The sequence below is a fragment of the Lontra canadensis genome, unplaced genomic scaffold (genome assembly GCF_010015895.1).
Source record: "Lontra canadensis isolate GAN:19392208 unplaced genomic scaffold, GSC_riverotter_1.0 scaffold9, whole genome shotgun sequence".
Classification (NCBI taxonomy): domain Eukaryota; kingdom Metazoa; phylum Chordata; class Mammalia; order Carnivora; family Mustelidae; genus Lontra; species Lontra canadensis.
Genome location: NW_022631003.1, coordinates 7,226,107 through 7,247,756, shown reverse-complemented (window position 1 = coordinate 7,247,756; position 21,650 = coordinate 7,226,107). Strand labels below are relative to the sequence as shown.

Sequence of the window (21,650 nt, the reverse complement as noted above, 5' to 3'; positions counted from 1 at the left end):
ACTAAACTATCCCTGAATCCATACATGGGATAATGCACTTTTTGAGATCTTTATTTAAAAATCTAAGAAAATATTTTCCCTCCCATTTTGTATTGTTTCTAGCTAACAGTAATTCTGTGTAGGTAATAAGGATTCCAGTTAAAAATAGAACAAAAGAAGGAACAGAGCTGATCACTTGAATAATTACATTGTGCTCTACTGGACAAACAACAGCACATAATTTAGAAGAATCCACAAGACAAGTCATTATTTAAATAAGCATTTGAAGGGTAAGCCTCCATCATTCTAAATATTTATGCTACACAAAACATCTATACCATGTGGAAAATTTCTCTTGCATATCCTCTAATTCTTTTAACGTTTTCAAATGTTTTAAACAAGCTGAAATATTTGAAGTCTTAGAGGCTTTGGACCCAATTCCAGTTCATCAAATTGAGAATGGTGGCAATCATATTTTGGGGAATGAGTAGCCAAAAAACAATGGATGAGTAACTTGGTTACTATATAGAAGCTCTCATATAGTTTGATACAGATGTAACTTTCTTATGAAGCCTAATTTTAACAATGACCTTTATGGAGGGGGTGGGGGGTTGGGTGAGCCTGGTGGTGGGTATTATGGAGGGCACGTATTGCATGGAGCACTGGGTGTGGTGCATAAACATTGAATTCTGGAACACACACACACACACAAATAAAATAAAATAAAAATTTTTAAAAATGACCTTTAAAACATATCCAAGATAAGTAATGAATCAGAAAGATAGAGCTTTACACGCTTAGAGTCAGGCAAACACTCAGACATGCACATGACCAGACATATACCTCCCTTCAGCTCTTTTTCTGATTCCTCCTACCAGACTCAACCTGTTTGAGAAAAACAAAAAACAAAAGAAGTCCTAGAAAAATATAATCCAGGGTTTGACCACATTTTACATTCAATTCACCTCATCTTTAGAAGGCTCAGTGCTGAAGACACACTCATTCTAAAAAACTAAATTCCCCAAGGAGTACGTATAATATTAACAAAATCTTCATCATGTACTATCCCTATACTTAGACCTTCATAGTAATCTTCAAATTCACCATAGGTCACTTCATCAGACTTGCTGCCGGCATCTTTTAATGTTTCTAGAAAAGATAATTTGATTTCTTCCTCTGTGGAATGGCCTGTAAGATAGTACCGACTGTGAAACAATCTCCTTAAAACACTAGTAAAATGACTGATGACGATAAAGAAATACTTAATCACCTTATGAAATCTTTTCAACAAATTCAAATCTTATGTCAAACTACCCTCCAATTTATTTAAACAGTTTCTTGCATGAATCAGAATTTAATGGTGATGACTTCAATACACATTCAAGGCAACTTTTAAGCCTCTGATTAGATGTGTCCTATAGGTATAAACAAAATAAGAGTCACTACTGTAGATATTCTTTTATATCTTAATGTTTTAGAGGACTCAGTTTTATTCTCATTAGAAATGAGGAAAGAAGATAACAAGTAAATAATTTCAAAGATTTATAGGCTGTTAACACAGTAACCCAATGTGTGAAAAACATCCCTATATTCAGGCATTAGCTATTTTATGAATCAGTTACTCATAACTGCAGCTAGAAAATATTACCACAAATAAGATTCAAAGGCCTATGAAAATCTTTGCCGGAAGAATTTTCACTAGATTAAATCACTCTATTTTAATCTCTGACATTAAGTAGGCTATTTCCACTACATCATACTAAATATGATTAATTTCATTCTATAGGAAGATGCTACTGAGAATCAAAAATGTAAAAAAATTATAATGCTTCAATTTGTTATGTAAAGAGAGAACGTAACTGCTAAGTAAAATAAGTCAGTCAGAGAGACAAATACCATATGATTTCGTTCATACGTGGAATTTAAGAAATAAAACAGATGATCATAGGGGAAGGGAATGAAAAATGAAATAAAAGAAAAAACAGACAGGGAGGCAAACCATAAGGGACTTAGCTATAGGGAACAAACTGGGGGCTGTAGAGGGGGGTAGTGGTGGGGTAACTGGGTGATGGGCATTAAGGAGGGAATGTGTTGTAATGAGCACTGGGTGTTGTACGCAAGTGATGAGTCACTAAACTCTATCCTGAAACTAACAATACACTATATGTTAACTAACTTGAATTCAAATAAATAAATAAATAAAATCTAAAAGAAAGAAAATTACTCATTTGAACATGCTATATCCATTAAGATTCCTAACCCTGCATATTACTGAGATGATTGAGACGTTGTAGCCTCCACCCAAGGATTGTGACTGAAAAGTACTTCTAAAAAGAATGTTCCACTGAGTTTAATTTGGGAGAAGCAGGTCAATTTTGGCAAATCAGGAAGAATATATTAAACCTGGAGATTTTATATCTCTAGAATCACCCTTTCACAGCCATTTAAATTCAATTAAAATACTGTAAAAGTTCTTAAAACACACACACACACACACACACACACACACACACACAGGCACACCTGGGTGGCTCAGTTGGTTAAGGGTCTGCCTTCAGCTCAAGTCAGGATCTCCCAGCATCAGGCTCCTTACTCAGCAGGGACCCTGCTTCTCCCTCTCCCTCTGCTGCTCCCCCTGCTTGTGCACTAGCTCTCTTTCTCTACCTGACAAATAAAAAAATAAAATCTTTAAAACAAAACAAAACAAAACACCAAAGAGGCAACATAAAATATCTGATTCAGATATTTCTATCATTTAATAAATGATTTAATTCATCTTTTTAATTCATCTGATTTTTTTTAATTCAGGAAGAGAACAATAAGCTATTTAATTAAGTAGCTTGGGTTATTTTGTGGTCAGTGAAAACGAAGGAGCAATCTCAGGTGCTCCCTACTCTCATGGATTTATATCTATTCCCAGGATTCTAGCATGGAGGAGGAAAAAAGACATTCGTTAAGTTTTTAATAAGAGGAATTAAAAGATGAAAGGAAGCTACAAAATATGGTCAGATGATAATCAAAGAAAATAGAGACCCATATACAAAGGCAAAAAAGTGTCAGAGAAATCTAAATGACCCTCTAAATCACTCTAAAGCCATGTTGCATTTTAAAATTACAAACTTAAATTGGGAAAACCACCTTAATTGTCTAATGAGGTGGGCAAAATTAGGATAAGGGTTGGATCTTTTTCAAAAAGCAGAAGTTCTCTAATGGACTTAGATAATCATTCATTGTTAAGGGCCTTTCAAATTAAAAAAAAATGCTTTAGATGTTTGCTGTCTTTTAAAAATATGTGCAAAATAGAGAAAATGATTATTTTATTTTTAAAAAAGGCTGAATGAACAAGGACTGGATAATTATGCTCCGCACAAATGGTAATATAAAACAATAGAGTGAATTTGTGATTGAGTGTTAGTGAAGGGTTAAAATTAACCAAGATCTAATATATGTAAAAATATATACCTGTTGGCAAAAGAGATTTCCTCCTCTGTTTATCACCCATACTTTTGAACAAATGAGTTTTAATATTATTTTTTAATGAAAACATTTTTTATTTAAATTTTTGTTTCAAATACTCAAGATTTTTATACCTCCTCTGTATCACCATCCAAGAACTACTTACCTTTTATCATTTTTAACTAACCTTTATTTCTGTCTACTTGGACACCATGAAGTATTTTATTATTTTTTTAAGATTTTATTTATTTATTTGTCAGAGAGACAGAGAGAGGGAGAGAGCACAAACAGGGGGAGCAGCAGGCAGAGGGAGAAGAAGCCTCCCCACTGAGCAGGAAGCCTGACATGGGACTCCATCCCAGGACCGAGGGATCATGACCTGAGCTGAAGGCAGATGCTTAACCAACAGAGCCACCCAGGTGTCCCACCATGAAGTATTTTAATAAACAATGATAATATCTTTACAGAGAAATACATTTGGAACATTTCATTTCTATTAAAGCTGAAAATATCTTTTTCTAATAATTTATTTAAGTAAAGTAAAAAGAAAGTATTTTCTATAGTAAAAATTTGCTACAAAAGCCTTAATTTGAAATTAATTATAAATTGTAAATAATCTAGGGGCGCCTGGGTGGCTTAGTCAGTTGAACGTCCAACTCTAGGTTTGGCTCTGGTATGATCCTGAGGTCATGAGATGGAGTCCCGTGCTGGGCTCCAAATTCGGTGGGAAGTCTGCTTCTCTCCTTCTCACTCTGTCCCTCCCTTTGCTCACTCTCTCTCTCTCTCTTTCTCAAATAAATAAATATTTTTTAATTGTAAATAATTTATATTCCAGAGATGGGCATGTGACTAGATTATAATTTGTATTGATAGGTAATATTTTTAAACTTTAAACTTAAACTTTAAAAAACTTCAATGGGTGTTTGTTCTTCTTTTTAAGACTGCTTGTACCTACTAGCTTATTTTCCTTAATGTGAATGCAAAAATGAGATATGGAATTTTGGGTCTGGGTTTTTTTTTGTTTTTTTTTTTTGAGGTGTTGGCATTTCTTAAACTAATGAAGGCTTATCCAACAAGAACAAAACCCTCACCAACAATTCAATGACATCTAACAAAACTAAAGCTGCTTTAGCAACTTAATTAAGATTGTTAGAAGGGAGAAAACAAAGAGAAAAACAATGTAGGATGTTGAAATCATCTAATTTTGAAATAAGAAAACTATCTTGGTCTTATATTTAGCAAGCTAATTAAGGAAGAAAAGCAGGGAATGACATAGGTTTAAAGAAAAAGATATGCTAAATCCAATTCAATAATGCTAGAAATATTCTTAGGGCAACTGCAGTTCATTTAAAGTTATTGATAAGCAAATTAAACTATTCTGACCTTAGGCTATCAGAAATCAGGAAGCCAGTGATAGTTAGTGTTAATCTTTATAACAAATTGTTGTTTTTTTCACTTCATAATTAAAAATAATAAATAAACCATTTATAAGGGTTAATGGTGATAAACAAAAGTAATTACAGGGTAACTTCTTTTAATAATAAAAATATCAAAGACAAATTCTGGAATAGTATTCTATAGTATTTAATAGTATATGATCAAAATCATAAATTAGAAAGAAACTTCATAAAATATAAATTACAAATGGTCAAAAAATACAAAAATATGTTTAACCTTCCAAATAACCAGGGAAATGCAAATAAAAATTTTTTTTAGTCTATCAGATTGGCAAAATTCTGTGGTGTTGGGAGGACAGTCGGGGAAATGAATTCTCCAACTAACGGCAATATAATCTTGTATAGCCATCTTATAATGCAATTTTAAGTATCAGTTAAAATTTGAAATGTAGATATTCTAGGTATTGAAATTACCACCCCATAAGAAACAGCAGAAAATGAGCCTGAGGAGTCACAAATAAACATATTCGTTGCTTCATTGTTTAGAAATTTAAAGTCTACCAGTAGGAGCCTAACTAGGTAAATTGTAGTGTATTGATTTTTAAAAAGAATAATATGCAGCAGATAAAAATAAGGTGGCTCAATATGGATTAATACGGCAAGAGCTCCAAAACATATTTTTGAGTGTAAAAAGTAAACTACATACAATTGTGTTCAGTGTACCTGTCATGCTAAAAAAAAAAAAAAAAAATTCAAGAAGTATTTGATATTTATAGCACCTATATAGCTATGAAAATTCATAGAGTAAGGACATACAAGAAATGTATATATATTAAATGATAATGTTACCTCTATAGAGGAAAGTGTGATGAAAAGAGGAGAGTCACTGTGGCCAAATACTTTCTTTCTTTTTTTTTTTTTAAGATTTTATTTATTTATTTGACAGACAGAGATCACAAGTAGGCAGAAAGGCAGGCAGAGAGAGAGGAAGGGAAGCAGGCTCCCTGCCGAGCAGAGAGCTGGATGCGGGGCTCAATCCCAGGACCCTGGGATCATGACCTGAGCCGAAGGCAGAGGCTTTAACCCACTGAGCCACCCAGGCGCCCCCAAATACTTTCTTTATACTAAGAATGTATTAATAAATCAACTATATAAAAATTTAAGTCAGAAAAAATATAGTAGGTAATGAATCTCTAAAATTACAGATCTTCCCTGACTCACGATAAAGTTGTAGCTGATAAACCTATTGTAAACTGAAACTGTCTTAAGCTGAAAATGCTCTTAATTCATCTAACCTAAAACACCATAGTTTAGCCTAGCCCACCTTAGTCATGCCCAGAATACTTACAATTAGCCTACACTTGGGCAAAATCACCTAAGGCAAAGCCCATTTTATAATATAGTATTGAGTATCTCATGAATTGAGTAATTCATTGGATACTGTGTATATATATGTATATATACTGTATATATATGTATGTGTACATACATATATATATAATATAGTATTGAATATCTCATGTAATTTATTGAATACTGTACTGAAAGTGAAAAACAGAATAGCCGTATGGGTATAGAATGATTACATAAGTGTATAGGTTGTTATTCTCCTGGTCACATGGCCAGCTGGGAGCTTGCTACTGCTGCCCAGCTTCACAAGAGAGTATCAGACTGTGAATGCTAGCCAGGGCGAAGATCAAAAAGCAAAATTTGAAGTGCAGTTTCTACTAAATGCACATTGTTCTAGTACTATTGTAAAGTCAGAAAATTGTTAAGTCAAGCCATCCTAAATTGCCTGTATGTATTTGAGGTATTTTCTAGATCCTCAAATTTTGATACACATATGTATGCCTGTTATATATATATCACCATTCCCAGAAAAAGACATTCACTTTCTGCCTTGAATCTTCAAGTATACGAAGATACAGTAAAACTAACCCAGAGAACTTGCACATGTAATTATCTGTCCTCTAAATCCATTCTGTCCTAACGCAAATTCCTCATGATCTCCTCAGTAAGAAATAAAAATTCAATCTCAGTTCATAAACATCAAAAAAAAAAAAAGCACAAACAATAGACCTCAGAATATTTAAATGAAGAAGGTCAAATGGCTCTTGTGTTTCTGGTTTAAAAAATAAGTGTTTATTTCCTCCCTTAATGGCCTCAAGTCTACACTGTAAGTTAATATAATTTAAGATTTTACTTTTATTAACGTTTTAGAAATCTAATGCATTTTGACTCATAATAATTACCTGAAATTACTTGAGGATGCTTCTTTGCACAGTAACATTTTCTTATGTTTGTAATAGGCACAGAGCCAGTTTTGTTGAAATCCAATTTCATGAAGGCCTAAATAAAGAAAAAAATGTTATTTTTTTCTATGAAATCATTAGACATGAGAACCCAATTCTCTATTCTGTAGGTTATACTTAAGCTCTAAAAAGCCAGTTTAAAAGTACTAAACTGCTATAAGAAGGAAGTATTATGAATACAGGAAGATACTGGAGCAAGATAGGTAAACTGCACTCTCTGCCACCCTGACCTTGAGATAGTAAGCTAACCTCTGTTGCCCTAACTTTTCTCCTCTTATACTGAAGAGCTGGGTAAAAGACTTTTCTGGTAACTTCCACCTCTAACCAAACCTGCTAACATCTTGATCTTGGACTTCAAGCCTCCAGAACTGTGAGACAATACATTTCTGTTATTTAAATCACCCAGTCTGTAGTATTTGTTATGGCAGCCCTGGTGAACTAATACAGTACTTTATAACTCTGCTTTTATCCCCTTTTCCTAGTATCAAGATTTATGAAAGAGATAACCCTCTAGCTTCTACTCCTGATACATCTGTCACCTGGGCATGTAAAGTACAAATAAGAGCAAATTTATAAATTATTATGTGATGAATTCATTTAACATAAAGTTTTTATTGTGTCTTTTGGCCAGTAAAGATTTTGATATTTTCTATTTGAGATTTATACCTCATGTAATTGTTTATACTCTTCTATACACAAAAGCTTTGTTTCAATATTAGATACATACACACAGGTACATATTCGAAAGAGAAAGAATCTACATTGCTCGAAAGTATGCTCTAACAATGGCCAGCAGAACCTGAGTAAGATGTAGTTTCCTATAAAAATCAAGGCCTCCTGGGGTGCCTGGATGGCTCAGTTGGTTAAGCCTCGATTCTTGATTTGGGCTCAGGTCATGATCTCAGGGCTGTGAATCAAGCCTGTATTGGGCTCCAAGCCTGTTTGAGATTCTCTCTCCTTCTCCCTCTGCCCCTTCCCTCACTCACACATGCCCAAGCATGCTTCTCTTTCTCTCTCTCTCTAAAATAAATAAGTGAATCTTAAAAAAAAAAAAAAAAAAAAAAAAAATCAGGGCTCTTATTTTTAATTCCAATTTAATAGTTATTTTAACCTTCATTTGAACAGCTAGCTAATATGCATATTATAAAAACCAGAGAAACATCCCTTAGTCATACTCCTAAGATAACATGTATTGAGCCTTGACACTAGAACAGCCACAATGCTCAGAATTTTACAAGTTTAGTCCTTATACCAACTCTATGAGACAAGAAACTAAGGCTCAGAGACATTTAATAATAGATAATCATATAACTAGTAATTTTTGGAGCCAGAAATTTATGGAACCAGTTATGTGTGGAACACAGTAATATGTGAACCAAAATTTGATTTCAGAGTTTATTTTCCTTTTAAAATCTGTTCCTAAAACAAGGGCAAGTGTAGCTCAGGGGTTAGAGCACTGGTCTTGTAAAGTCTGTTCCTAAAACATATGCATAAATTATTTTGCTTTATGCTGGTAGATTTGTATATGTATGTGTTTCCCTGTATCTTACTAATTCCAAAATATATTACAGGTGAAGGGATTTAAAACATGTTCAATAGTAATCAATAAAGTTGTAAAATAATGAACCCAACACTCTACTAAAAGTAACTATTTCAGGGGTGCTTGCATGGCTCAGCAGTTAAGCATCTGCCTTCTGCTCAGGTCATGATCCTGGAGTCCTGTGATGGAGTCCCGCACCAGGTTCCCGGCTCAGCAGGAAATCTGCTCCTCCCTCTGCCCGCCCCCCCACCCCCCCACCCGCCCCCTGCTTGTGTACCCCTGCCCATGTGCATGCCCTCTCTCTCAAACAAATTACAAAAATTTTTAAAAACTTTAAAAAGTAACTATTTCAAAGATTATTTAACAAAATTACCTTTCGAACAAACGATTTCCTGTATTCGTTCATTTCACCAATAATGGCACGTTTGAATTCTCCATAATCAACCTTGCCACTGTCATTGCCATTCAGAATTTGCCATGCAGACTTAAAATCCTAGACATATTCAGAGACCACTGTTTCACCTTTTAGTTATATACGACCGCAACAAATCTCATCTTAATACTATTTTGTTACTACTTTTGTAGCCCCAGGCAAAGAAGCAGATTTAACAAGACAATTCTAAAAAGTTACATATAAAACCAAACAAAGGCACTAAGAAAACCATTTAAAGGAACTCTGTGGTGGACAGTTCTGTAAAATTCAGGGTAATTTAGGAGAGTCAGTGTCACAAATTCTTATTTTAAGTTTGATTCCTTTGAATACAAAAATGCTCACCACTTACTTGAATTTGAACTTTTAATTATTTTTAATGTATTATATATGTGACAATTAAAAATTCACTTCAGGTTCTACAGTGCTTCCAATTGGCATTAGGGCCACTTAGTGGTATTTCTGCTAGTCGTCATGTTTCAAAGTGCAAAAGATCTAAATGGCTCCAATATTATCCCACAATTCGCACTGAAAGGTGTTATTTTGAGTAAATCCTTATGCCAGTTTGCTGATTTTACCATTGCCACTTACTTCTTTGCAAATGCACAATTTAATAGAATGTTCTAGTCACAGATTTCCTAATAACAACAACAAAAAAATACAGATGGGGTTTTCTTAAACTCAGGTAAATAAATGTATTTTCAAAGTTTCAGTCAAGTTGTTAGCTTTAAACAAGATTGTGAATAAGATATCTAGCAAGGTGATTGACAAACAATGGGACTCAAAAAAGTTCTACTTCCTCCTGCTTTTTTCAATTAAAATTCTAATAAGAAAAACTCAATCTTAAGATGCCCTGCTTCCCCCAATTTTCAATAACCCCTAATTTGTCTGTCATAATGCCTAGCACATGACTAACTTTAAGTGTCTGTAAAATGCGCTCTTAAATTTAAAAATGAGCTTGACCTTTAAAATCTTACATAATATAGATAAAAGATGAATTCGCATGCCCAGCTCATGGAATACTAGAATTAAAAGATACTGCTTGAAGCTTAAAAGAAATAATTTTCAAAAATGGAATAATTTACCAAAACGGGCAACAAATTTATGTAAGTCTTTCTAAGATATGGTACAGACTGGAAAATTATAATTCAGTTGAAAAAAACTGAGCTTAAATTTATTGATAGTATCTCTAATAAATTAAGCTACTTAGGGTGCATATCAATTTTTTAAATTTCAAATCAAAGAGAATGACCATGCCTTCCCCAAACTACTTCCACAATTAGACCCAGACTGGTGATTCTTGAGTCCTTATTTCTGCCTATCATTTCATGGTCAGTCTCTAGTGATATTACAAAATATCACTAGATAGTGCAAAAGCAGGGAATATTATTTTTAAAATGGGTAAAAAGGAAGCTTACTCGTATTTTCATAATATATGTTCTCCCTATGTTTGAAGTCTTATATAATTATTTTAGTTTCTATTTCTTACTCCAGGGACAAAAATTCAGCAAATCAACCAAGAAAAGAAGTACTGGTTGATGCAGAAAGAATAAAAGACTGACCTAGATTATCTGGGCACTAACTCTAACTCAGTTATTAATTACCTATTTGACTGTGGATAAAGACACCAAGGCTTCTAATTTTCTATTGCTGTTTTTACTATATTATTATTATTATTATTATTATTATTATTATTATTAAGAGGAAGAAATGAAGTTAGAGGATCTCTAATATGTATCACTAAGTGGGCCACAAGGTTAAACTTGGTAAAAAACACAAAGGACAGGCATGTGACAACAATGATAAACAACATCACACTGGCACAGAATTTTAGTTGAAAAGGCTTATTCCCATGTAATTTTCTCATCTGAATTTCAAAGTAACTCTGACCACAGGTATTATCTGTAGATTGCCCAGGCAGAGCCTGTCAATCAGAAAAGTTTAAAAAGGCCTATGCAAGATCACACAGCTGAAGTAGTAAGTCCAGAACTTGAATCTTTATCTCCTAAGTTCAATTCCCAGCGTTCCTTTCACAAGTACACTACATCTTGTGACAAGACTATTTGAAGCAAGAGAGAACAATACAAGAGAATCTCTGATCTGAAACCCTCAAGGTAGACATGTTTCAAATTTACTTTTAGAATGAAACCCAAACTTCTTAGCATAGCATGCAAAGGTTTTAAGATAATGGACCCCACCAGGCTTATTTCTCTCCACTCTTCTCTTTTCCTTCCTTCCAAACGTCTGTCCATGTAAACTATGCTGTTTCTTCAGCACTTGCCATAAGCAAGTTTCCACTGGAGGTTTTAGACACAGCAGGAAACCAGAAACACCTTGGTCCCCGTCCCGATGGATCTAACACTCTACTTGCCAGCAGAGCCAGAAAATACTTGCGAAGTGGTATGAAGAAAATAATATGATAAATGGTACAGAGAGGACCAAGGATCAGATAGGCACTGCTTTAGACAGAAGTGTCAGTATAGTGCTCCCCATAGAGAAAGCCTAAATGATGAAAAATCCAACCCTGCAAAGGTCTAGTGGAAGATTGCTCACTGTACAGGGAACAGGATGTATAAAAGCTCTGGCTGCTTATTGGGGAGCAGGGGGTTGGTTTTGGCCTTTTGCAATTCTTAGAACAGGCTACACACCCCCTCCTCCTCTTCATGCCTTTACATGTGCTTCCCCTTTGTGTGAAATATTCATTGTCTGACCCACGTTCTTCCTCCCCTCTTGCCTGCTTAACTCCTCCTCATCCTTCAGAACTCGGCTCAGTTATGCCCTTCTCCAGGAATCCTATGATCTTCTCTCTTCTTTCCCATAACCTGGCCTGGAATTAATCCTATGTGTTCTGTAAGCATTCTCTATTTAACACATATAGTCTTTCATAATCCTTCATCTCTCTTTTCTTCTGATTATGAAGACCTTAAGAGTCTAGAGTATGCACTCTCAGAGCTTAGAACAATGCCTACTTATTAGGTTCTATTAAATATATGAGGGAAGAATGAATAGTGAGATTAAAATTAACAAGACTTGTCACCTGATGACTAACACTGATTATGAAGCATAAAGAAAGAGACACATGGGGGCACCTGTGTCGGTTAAGCATCCAACTCTTGATTTGGGCTCAGGTCACGATCTCAGGGGTTCAGCACCCTGTGCGGAATCTGCTTGAGATTCTCTCTCTCCCTCTGCCCGTTCACCCTACTCATTAAATAAATAAGTAAATAAATAAATAAATAAAATCTTTTTTTTTAAAAGACACACCTGAACTACTAAAATCCCATTAGAAGAGTAAATAATACCATTTAAGAATACTATGTCATTCATCACAGTACCTACATTTTCAGACACTTCTAAGTGAAATACTTGGAGAGTTTGCTTAAAATCTGCCTTATCTAAAAGTCCAGTTCCTTCTTTGTCCAATTGTTGAAGATATTTTGCCAATCCAGTCAAAATACGAACACCTCTTTTGTGTAGCTGTTCTTTTAGCGCATCTGTTTAGGAAGAAGAGAAACGGAAACCAGTTTTTTCTATATACAAATGTATTGGTTCTCTGGTAGAAAAATTAAAGTTGATGTAAGTGGTATAGGGACATGAATATGCAACTAGATGGTATGTAGGACTGACAAAAGACCTTGAAAAATAGAATGCTTTTAGTCAAGAGTGTTACATACAAAATTGCATGTAAATATACTAGAACTATAGCACCACTGTGTGGTGAAAGTGTTACATAGAAAAATAAGGGATCACTTCATCAGCATGAAAATAATCTACATGTTTCAAATAAAAATCTTAGTTTTTACTTTCCAGACTTCCTCTTCATCTAATGATCTCACATCTTTAATCTCTTTCCTCTTTGCTATAATTATAAAATTGATGGCAGGCAAGTCACTCAAAAATAACGAGTTTGAAATTTCTAAAATATCTGAAATCTTCAAATTGTAGCTTACATATTGAACAGCATCAAAGTTTTGCAGTGCTATCTTATATTTACACACTTAAAGCAGCCCTTTTTTTTTGGAATTTTTAGTTATATTCTCAAGCTTCTAGCATTCTCTTTGAAGGTCAGTAATTATACTTAACACAGTTTATGCCATTTTTACTTAAGAAAATATAGTTAACTCTACTAAAGCAGTTATTAAATATAATAAAGAATAAATGTCAACAGTGGATTCAACAGTGACAAACATTGGGCTGACCATGAAAAAACAGAGAAAATGATTTACTAACAATGACATCAAGAATATTGGGAGAGTTCAAACCCCAATCCCAGACAACTTTTAAATCTGTTTCTAGCCTTTTTACTCTCATATCATTTTTAAATGAAAAATCAGGATTTATCAAGCTTTACAAATGATAGGTTGATTTCTATGATTGTTTGTTTAATGTATGCCTCCCTCTTGGCCATGAGAGTCATCAAAGGAACTGTCTGTCTGAGCCTACTATCCTTTAGTGGTTATAAGACTGGACTCTAGAAACAAAAATCTGTAACACATTTTCGTATCCAAAACCTGTGTGTATATCATTTATTACCACAATAACTCTGGAAAGTTAATAAAATAGGTTATCCCCATTATAAAGATGAAAAAGAAGTGCAAGAGATTTACACAAAGTCTATGAAATGGCAGAGTCCAAACATCAACCTGGCTCCCAGGATGGCATTTTTCTCTTTTAAAAGAGGTTGCCATAAATCACTTTGGGACATCATCTCATGCATAAGACAAATGTTATATTACAAAATCACTTACATTTTATTTATTTCATGGAGAAAACGCATACTATCTAGTACTTTCTAAAATTCTTAAATTCATAAGTCATATAATACTAGTTAAACAAGATCACTAAAGTGGAAAACATCCTAAAACTATTTTCATTTTTTTTCAAATCCACCCGCTTTATAAAAGTATTTTTAAATGTGTAAATTCATAAAAAGAAGCACATAAGAAATATAAACCAGTGGGGCACCTGCATGGCTCAGTCGTTAGGCGTCTGCCTTAGGCTCATAACATGATCCCAGAGTCCTGGAATGGAGCCCCAAGCCCCGCATGGGAATCCCTGCTCGGCAGGAAGCCTGTTTCTCCCTCTCCCACTTCCCCCTGCTAGTGTTCCCTCTCTCACTGTGTCTCTGTCTGTCAAACAAATAAATAAAATCTTAAAAAAAGTAAAGAAAAGAAATATAAATCAAGTGCCTTTGTTGTAAAACTAAGAAATGTCTGGAAAATACTGCTTTACTGCTTGCAAAGAAAACTGTTGAAAATAAAACTACTTGAGACAATAGTAATAATACATACCTTGAACAGCCTTTAAAATAAGCCTATCGTTAGCTTCTTGACTGGTTAAATTATCCTCAGGCTCCACAGAATCAGTTCTGTAATTGATATGTTCACAGTGATAAAAATGTATTCTTTTGCGATCTTGAGCACGGAAAGTCTAAGTTCTTCCCTATTCTGGACTCAAAGAAACTCTCAGAGTTGGAAGAGTGCTTAGAGATTCCCCAAGTCCCAGCTTCGCTGCTATAATTTCCAGAAAAATTAAATATACTAAATCAAGAGCTAATATCTTTAAACCTTCCAAGAACTACCTTTAAACATTACATTCATTTTGTAGCTATTTCAATGTTCTTTTAGAATGATTAAAACTATAAAATTTAAAAGCAATTTTAACTGTGAAAGTACAAAATATAAAAATGTTATTTTAAAAAGACAGAAAAAAAAAACTGCATTCATTTGAGCACTACAGTAAATGACAAAGAAACAGACATCCTGGGGCGCCTGGGTGGCTCAGTGGGTTAAAGCCTCTGCCTTCGGCTCAGGTCATGATCTCAGGGTCCTGGGATGGAGCCCTGCATTGGGCTCTCTGCTCAAGCAGGGAGCCTGCTTCCTCCTCTCTCTCTCTGCCTGCCTCTCTGCTTACTTGTGATCTCTGCCTGTCAAATAAATAAATAAATCTTAAAAAAAAAAAAAAAAAGAAACGGACATCCTTTAGCCAATTTATGGGATGTGGCCTCTAATATAGTACACCAATTATTGTCATTTTGAAATGCATACAGCACCAAGAAACACTCAGCAAGAACAGCATATATACACATATATTCTGTGATTTAAAAATATATATATTTTATTGATTATATGTGATTATATATGGTTACATTTTACTTACATAATTCATATATAACTATGAATATACATAAAAAATATATTATTTATATGTAAGGCTGTGATTGCTATGAATCAAAGCATTTGTAAATGAATTTGAATTTTTTTGAATCACAGAATACATATATTATAAAATACATACAAATAATATATATTGCAACTGATAATGTTGGTACATATTATATATAATAAAATATATATAAATTAAATGTTTTATAATATAGATATTCATTTAAAAGCATTTTTGGGGGGGAACCTGGGTGGCTCAGTTGATAAAGCATCTAACTCTCAAATTCGGCATAGATCATGATCTCAGGGTTCTGAGATCAAGCTCCACATCGGGCTCCAGACTGGTGGGTGAGGAACCTGCTTAAGATTCTCTCTCCCTCTTCCTTTGACCCTCTCTTCCCCAACCCTAGCTTGCTCTCTCTCTCTAAAAAATATAAAGTAATAAAAATTTAAAAATAAAAGCACTTTTGATTCATAGCATTATTTTTTCATTATGCATATCATCAATCAAGGAATACTATAATCAGGTGAGACCCAAGACATTTTTTAGTGCAAAAAAAAAAAAAAAGGCATTACACTAAAATGTGGGAAATGTTATAATATTGTACTATAGCTTACCTTTAAAATTGACTGCTTTGGTGGCATTTGGTAAAATAGAGGTGTTATAGCACAGACAAATTAATAACCTTTAACATAGATGGAACACTTTTGATCTTTATTTAACTATTCCTACACATAAGATGTATTTGAGTACAATATAGAACATGAACTAGACAAATATAGCTATGCTTTGTTTTTCAAAAACATAAAGCTTAACTAATGTCAAAATGTTTTAGGATAGAATATCATCTTACAATAATAAAAAATAGTGTTTTCACTTACTTTCAAAATGACAAATGCATATTTGACTTACTTGAGAGAATCCAAAGCTATCTGATCAATATTAGTGATCCGAAGTATAAGTAATGTGTTTTCTTTTATGCTCTCTGGAAGACTGGAATGATCGGAACTCAAAAATGTCAAGTTTGCACCCTAAAGAAATTAACAGATGAATTCTTTAAACTAGAAAGTATATAAAGAGTGAAATACAACTAACACTAATTTTAAAAATTTGATTCTGATTATATTTGATACGGTATACTTTTATACTGATTTTAAAAAGTATATTTAGAGAATATTTAGAAACCACACAGGCCTCAGCTAATAATATTGAAAAATAAAGGAAATAATTTCCCAATCAATCTCTCAATTAGAATGATCTTAGATTTAATAATTGATGTGGAAAAAAATAAGAACTCCAATTTTTTATGAGTCAGAGGAAGAAAGGACAAATTATTTTAATTGAAATTATGACATCCCTGGGGCACCTGGGTGGCTCAGTCAGTTAAGAGTCCACCTTCGGCTCAGGTCATGATCCCAGGGTCCTGGGGTCGAGCCCTGCATGAGGCTCCCTGCTCAGTGGGGAGCCTGCTTCTCCTTCTCCCTCTGCCTGTTCATGCTCTCTCTTGCTCACTCTCTCTCTCAAATAAATAAAATCTTGGGGGGAAAAAAAGAAAAGAAATCATGACACCTCTAAGTTCAGAAATAGAACTCCTGGTTCACAGAAAGATGCACAGCAAATTGATAAACTAATAGATTCATCACCCTCTTACACCTGGTCTTTTGACAACAACCATCACATAAATGTAAAACTAACTATAACCTAGTTGGAACAGCAAGGTTTAGGTGAAAACATTCCTATCAAAAAATCCCTAATCCAAAGTTAGAAAGTTACTATTTTAATTTCTGAGTTGCTCAAATAAGTACGGTCAAATAGGGACAAACACAAACTCTAAATAAGGGGCTGAATTACCTCTCTTGAAAATAAGGGGAGAGGTTTCTTTCCTTTTTCCTGGAGCATTTACTTTAAAAAATTGTAATAACAGTACTCTCTCCATTCTTTAAAATGTGTGTCAATTCTCTTGAAATGATTACATTACGTGATTAAGGAGACTATGTGAGAGGTGTAGCAGGGTAATGCCTGTGAGCATATGTACATGTGCACCGCCGAGTGTGTTGGGTGCATCAAAGAGCTCTGAGTAGGTCCAAAGCAACAGGTGCACGCTTGGGAGTGAACCTGTGGGTGCACTTTTACGCATGAGCGTCTGTGGGCTCATGCGCAAGTGTAGAGGAGTATTATCTTAATAGCTAGCACTAAAATTTCTTGCAGGGAGTATCAGAGAAACACCGTGGTGGGGCATACAGAATTGAAAAGAGAAGTTCCAGAATAACAGCTGGAAGGCAGACAACAACTGCCTTCACCTCCACAAAAAAGAAAAATAAGCCAAGTATTTCTGCATAAAGAAATGGAAGATTGTGGGAAGAACAAGAGATGGGAGGTGTCAGAAAATAGGAGAGGAGGACCTATACCACAGGAAATGTTTAAGGGACATATTTTTAAAAATAAGAATGTCTAATAATAAATTATAAGCTTCTTACTCTGCTGCAGTATAAACCTCCCTCTATATTCCCTTCAAAATGTCTTCCACACAAAGGCTCACATGTATGGTGTTGGGGGGGGGGTTCCCTCCCTTCTTCTTCTCTATTTTTCTTCCTCCATCCTTCCATTCCATTCTCTATCCCTTCTCCCCTCACCCCTCCACCTCATTCTTTCTTGGAAATCATAAAAGGAAGCAGAGTTCTACACCGGGTTCAAGTAACATAGAACAGGTTAGTAAGAATAAGTCATAAACTGTACTAAAATTTTCGAGCAGCAGTTCAGAGCTAGAGGTAACTTTGACATTGGGATGGACACTAAACATTCTGTATACAGGTATGTGAAATGGGATTTGGAGCCGATTTTCTCTAGCTCTCAAGAGGCAGGCCAGAGTGACACGTCTGGTATACTTAATCCAAGCTCAAGATGTAAAGTTCTTCCTCACCCCCAACTCCTCATGTAACCAGTCACAACATATCTTGATTCTCCCTCCTGAAGACTTTATTTATTTTTTTTAAGATTTTATTTATTATTTATTTGACAGACAGAGATCACAAGTAGGCAGAGAAGCAGGCCGAGAGAGAGGAAGGGAAGCAAGCTCAATCGCAAGACCCTGGGATCATGACCTGAGCTGAAGGCAAAGGCTCTAACCCACTGAGCCACCCAGGCGCCCCCCTCCTGAAGACTTTAAAATTTTTTTCTAATTAGCTTCATAGCCACAGCCACTTGCCTAATTTAGGTTGCTATAACCTCCTTCCTAATTAATAGAATTCAATCCAATCTGGTTCTTTCTTTTAGTCTTCAATCCACTCCCCATCTTGTAACCAGAGAGATCTTTCTTTCTAAATCACAAACCTGATAATGTCAGCTCCCCTCAATCCATCCACCTCTCATCTTTCAGTAACTCCCCAATACGTTTTAGATGACTCTTTAATATAAGGCTACTCTTAATAAGCTCTGACTCATCTCTTTTTTTTTTAAAGATTTTATTTATTCATCAGAGAGAGAGAGAGAGAGAGCATAGGCAGGGGGATGGGCAGAGGCAGAGGGAGAAGCAGGCTCCTTGCTGAGCAGGAAACCCCATATGAACTCGATCCCAGGACTGTGGAATCATGACCTGAGCAGAAGGCAGACATTTAACCAACTGAGCCACCCAGGCATCCGAACTCTGACTCATTTCTTGCCAGCTGTGACCTTGAACTAATGTTCGGCCAGACTGAACGACTTCCAACTAAGTCTCCAACTAAGTCTAAGTCTCCAACTAAGCCGAGCTCTTCCACACTTCTGTTCTTTCAGTGAGCTGTCTCCTCCCTCTGGAAGCCTTTTCCTATCCTCTCCTGTCTACCTATCCCAGTCTACCTAACGCCTTTTCTAGATCAGTATTAGGTGGCATTGTCTCCAGGAAGCTTTCTTCAACCCAACAAAACTGAATCATTGCCCCTCTGGCCTGGCCCTCCTATTTGACTATATTTTCCATTGGACGGTAAGCATCCTGTAAGTAGGGAATTGGTTTAACTTATTCACTGTTCTATCTCCAATGCTTGGCCTATGAGTAGATATTTGTTACATGGATGGTCACTGTGGATAATGCTAAATTTTATTCATGAGATAATGTGAACATAATAATTTATGAGCACTACACAAATTGTAATATTACCTATGATCAACCCCTTCGAGGGTATCCTTGTTCTACACCACAAGTCAGGAGTTGTGTGAGGTGCAGAAATCACAAGGCGGAGACGCTAACTATCAGATATGTGACAGCTCCAGAGGCCAAGCATCCCTCCATATAGAGAAGAACATGCATTTATAGGAGATAAGCCTGCATGATGTGGACCATTCTCCCAGGACTATTGAAATAGCCAATTACCGAGTGGTACGGCCTTGTCAGGCCTTCAAAAGTACCAAGAGACAAGCCCTCCCAAACTTATACTGAAGAATTGTGAGGGAGGGGTAGAGTGTTGCAAGGAATTAATGTGATATGCTTACATTCAGACCACTGAAATCTGGACCTGGGAGGCAGAACCTCCTGGGGAAAGATCAACCATTAGCCCTGCTCTGTAAGGAGTAGAGATAACAAATTGAAAACTAGAAACCCTGTTCTTTCTAACCCCCAAAACCATCCCACAAAATTCAGCATCTGGCATTAAAACATTTGCATACATATACACTTCACTTACAATATAAAAATCGCCAAGTTGGTATTGTTTTCCTTTTCTTCGTCCACACTGATGATTATAAATGTTTTTTTGAATAAAAGGAAGCACACTTGTTCTAGAAGTTAAATGACAAAAATGTGAAGTTATTCAGCTTCTTCAGAAGTAATCATCTTGAGAGTTGTAACAATGTTTTAGGGCATACCTATTTTTCCCAAATTGCCGATATTCATAAATTGTTAGGGACTGGTCATGAGCAAAAAAGAACCCAACCAGCTCTCTGCAGGCATCATGTCCATTTCTAGAAAAACAGAGTGATATTAAAGATTTTCAAATAAGGGAAATTTTCAAATTAAATAATAAACCAGCATTGTGTATGTCAAAGGACAGCACAACTCCCTTTGATATGTGGCAATGAGCAGGGGTTATGGGAAGCTACAGGGAAACATGGCATGGCTTGCTGAAGTGTCAGTTTAAGTAAGATCTGGATGGAGAAAAAGGCTTTACCTTACAGTGATAGGATACAGATATATTACAATAGATTAATGTTTTGACATAGACTTTTAAGATAGAGTGAAAGACCTTTAAAAATGCTGACCTTGCAAAAAGCCACTGAAGGATAGATACTTATCTTTGTCAAAGAAAGTTTAAAATCACTGAACAAACTTGATAACTTTTAAAAACATACATCACCTTTAATATACATAAAGAACATCAGTATTGTGTATGACTGGAAGTTTGTAACACGGAGATAACAGATTTGAGAATCATCTTCTCATTGTCCTGCACCTATTAATAATCTACTATTAATTTAAGCCCTTAAAAGAAAATCAAAGAAAGCACCTTACATAAAGGTTAATTTTTAAATCCTTTACCATCTTCTAGTAAGTACTACATATCTTTAAAAAAGCCATTTCTAAGGTTTTTTTGAAAGCCATTTTAAAATCACTTTTTAGATAACTTCTAATTAAAATGCCTTATTTATAGGTTCATAGTTCCTATAACTGTTGTAACATATTAGTATATATTTCTAAAAACATTCATTCTAAATTCACATTTTGCATTTAAATGTGACAAACTTAACCAATCTCATTATTGTTACCTCTATTTGAAGAGAATACTGTTTTATAATCATAGGATTAAAAGTTTAATAAAATCACAATTACCTTGATATGATCCTACCATCAAATTGTACTTTATGAGAAAGCATATTTTCAGTTAATGTAGAATGGGTTCTTATCCTGTTAAGAAATACATTTGTCAATAATGAGTTTAAAGTTTCCTATACTGGATATTGACATAAATGATAAAGTATAAAAGAGGTTATGTTGATATGTTGAAACATACAAAATGAAGATGAAGTTATAAACCTCCTTCTTTTTTAGAGTGCTAGCTAACTGAAGCAGACTCGGAAAAAACCCTGAGATATAGTGTATAATACCCACATAACTTTTGTGTTGGAATGTATAGTATCAAAGTGCTACACAAGTAAACAGCGTTTTTCTAACGGGTCCTATTACAGTGTTACCAGGCAGCCACTTCTAACCCTGTTCTCCTTTGTCCTCCTCCAATCATCTAATTTGCTTTTCTAGCCTTTTCCCATTAGAGGTGACTAAGGGACAAAGTTCTGCCAATAATCTTCAAGGGAAGACTTCTTTTGTCCTGATAAAAGAGTGGCAAAGGAATAGTTCTTGCCTGTGAACGTGGCAGGGATATGATGCTCAGAGCCACTGTAGCCAT

At 35.0% G+C, this 21,650-nt stretch overlaps 1 protein-coding gene across 10 annotated transcripts in view; it reads right to left on the bottom strand.

The window, feature by feature from the left end:
• Positions 1 to 679: 679 nt before the first annotated feature.
• The window catches only part of CAPS2 (calcyphosine 2), a 57,142-nt gene continuing 36,171 nt past the window's right edge, over positions 680 to 21,650 (bottom strand). For 8 of the 10 annotated variants that reach the window (XM_032854755.1, XM_032854751.1, XM_032854758.1 and 5 more), the window contains 9 exons: positions 21,077 to 21,151; positions 20,116 to 20,211; positions 19,935 to 20,028; positions 16,192 to 16,310; positions 14,406 to 14,482; positions 12,454 to 12,608; positions 9,058 to 9,177; positions 7,085 to 7,181; positions 680 to 1,167 (listed from right to left, as the gene is read on the bottom strand). In XM_032854755.1, the coding sequence (XP_032710646.1) occupies positions 992 to 1,167; positions 7,085 to 7,181; positions 9,058 to 9,177; positions 12,454 to 12,608; positions 14,406 to 14,482; positions 16,192 to 16,310; positions 19,935 to 20,028; positions 20,116 to 20,211; positions 21,077 to 21,151 (1,009 nt within the window). In that variant the 3' untranslated portion in view covers positions 680 to 991. Of the gene's footprint in view, positions 1,168 to 1,249; positions 1,395 to 7,084; positions 7,182 to 9,057; positions 9,178 to 12,453; positions 12,609 to 14,405; positions 14,483 to 16,191; positions 16,311 to 19,934; positions 20,029 to 20,115; positions 20,212 to 21,076; positions 21,152 to 21,650 lie in introns of all 10 variants that reach the window. The other 2 variants (XR_004382327.1, XM_032854756.1) reach the window with 2 other exon arrangements.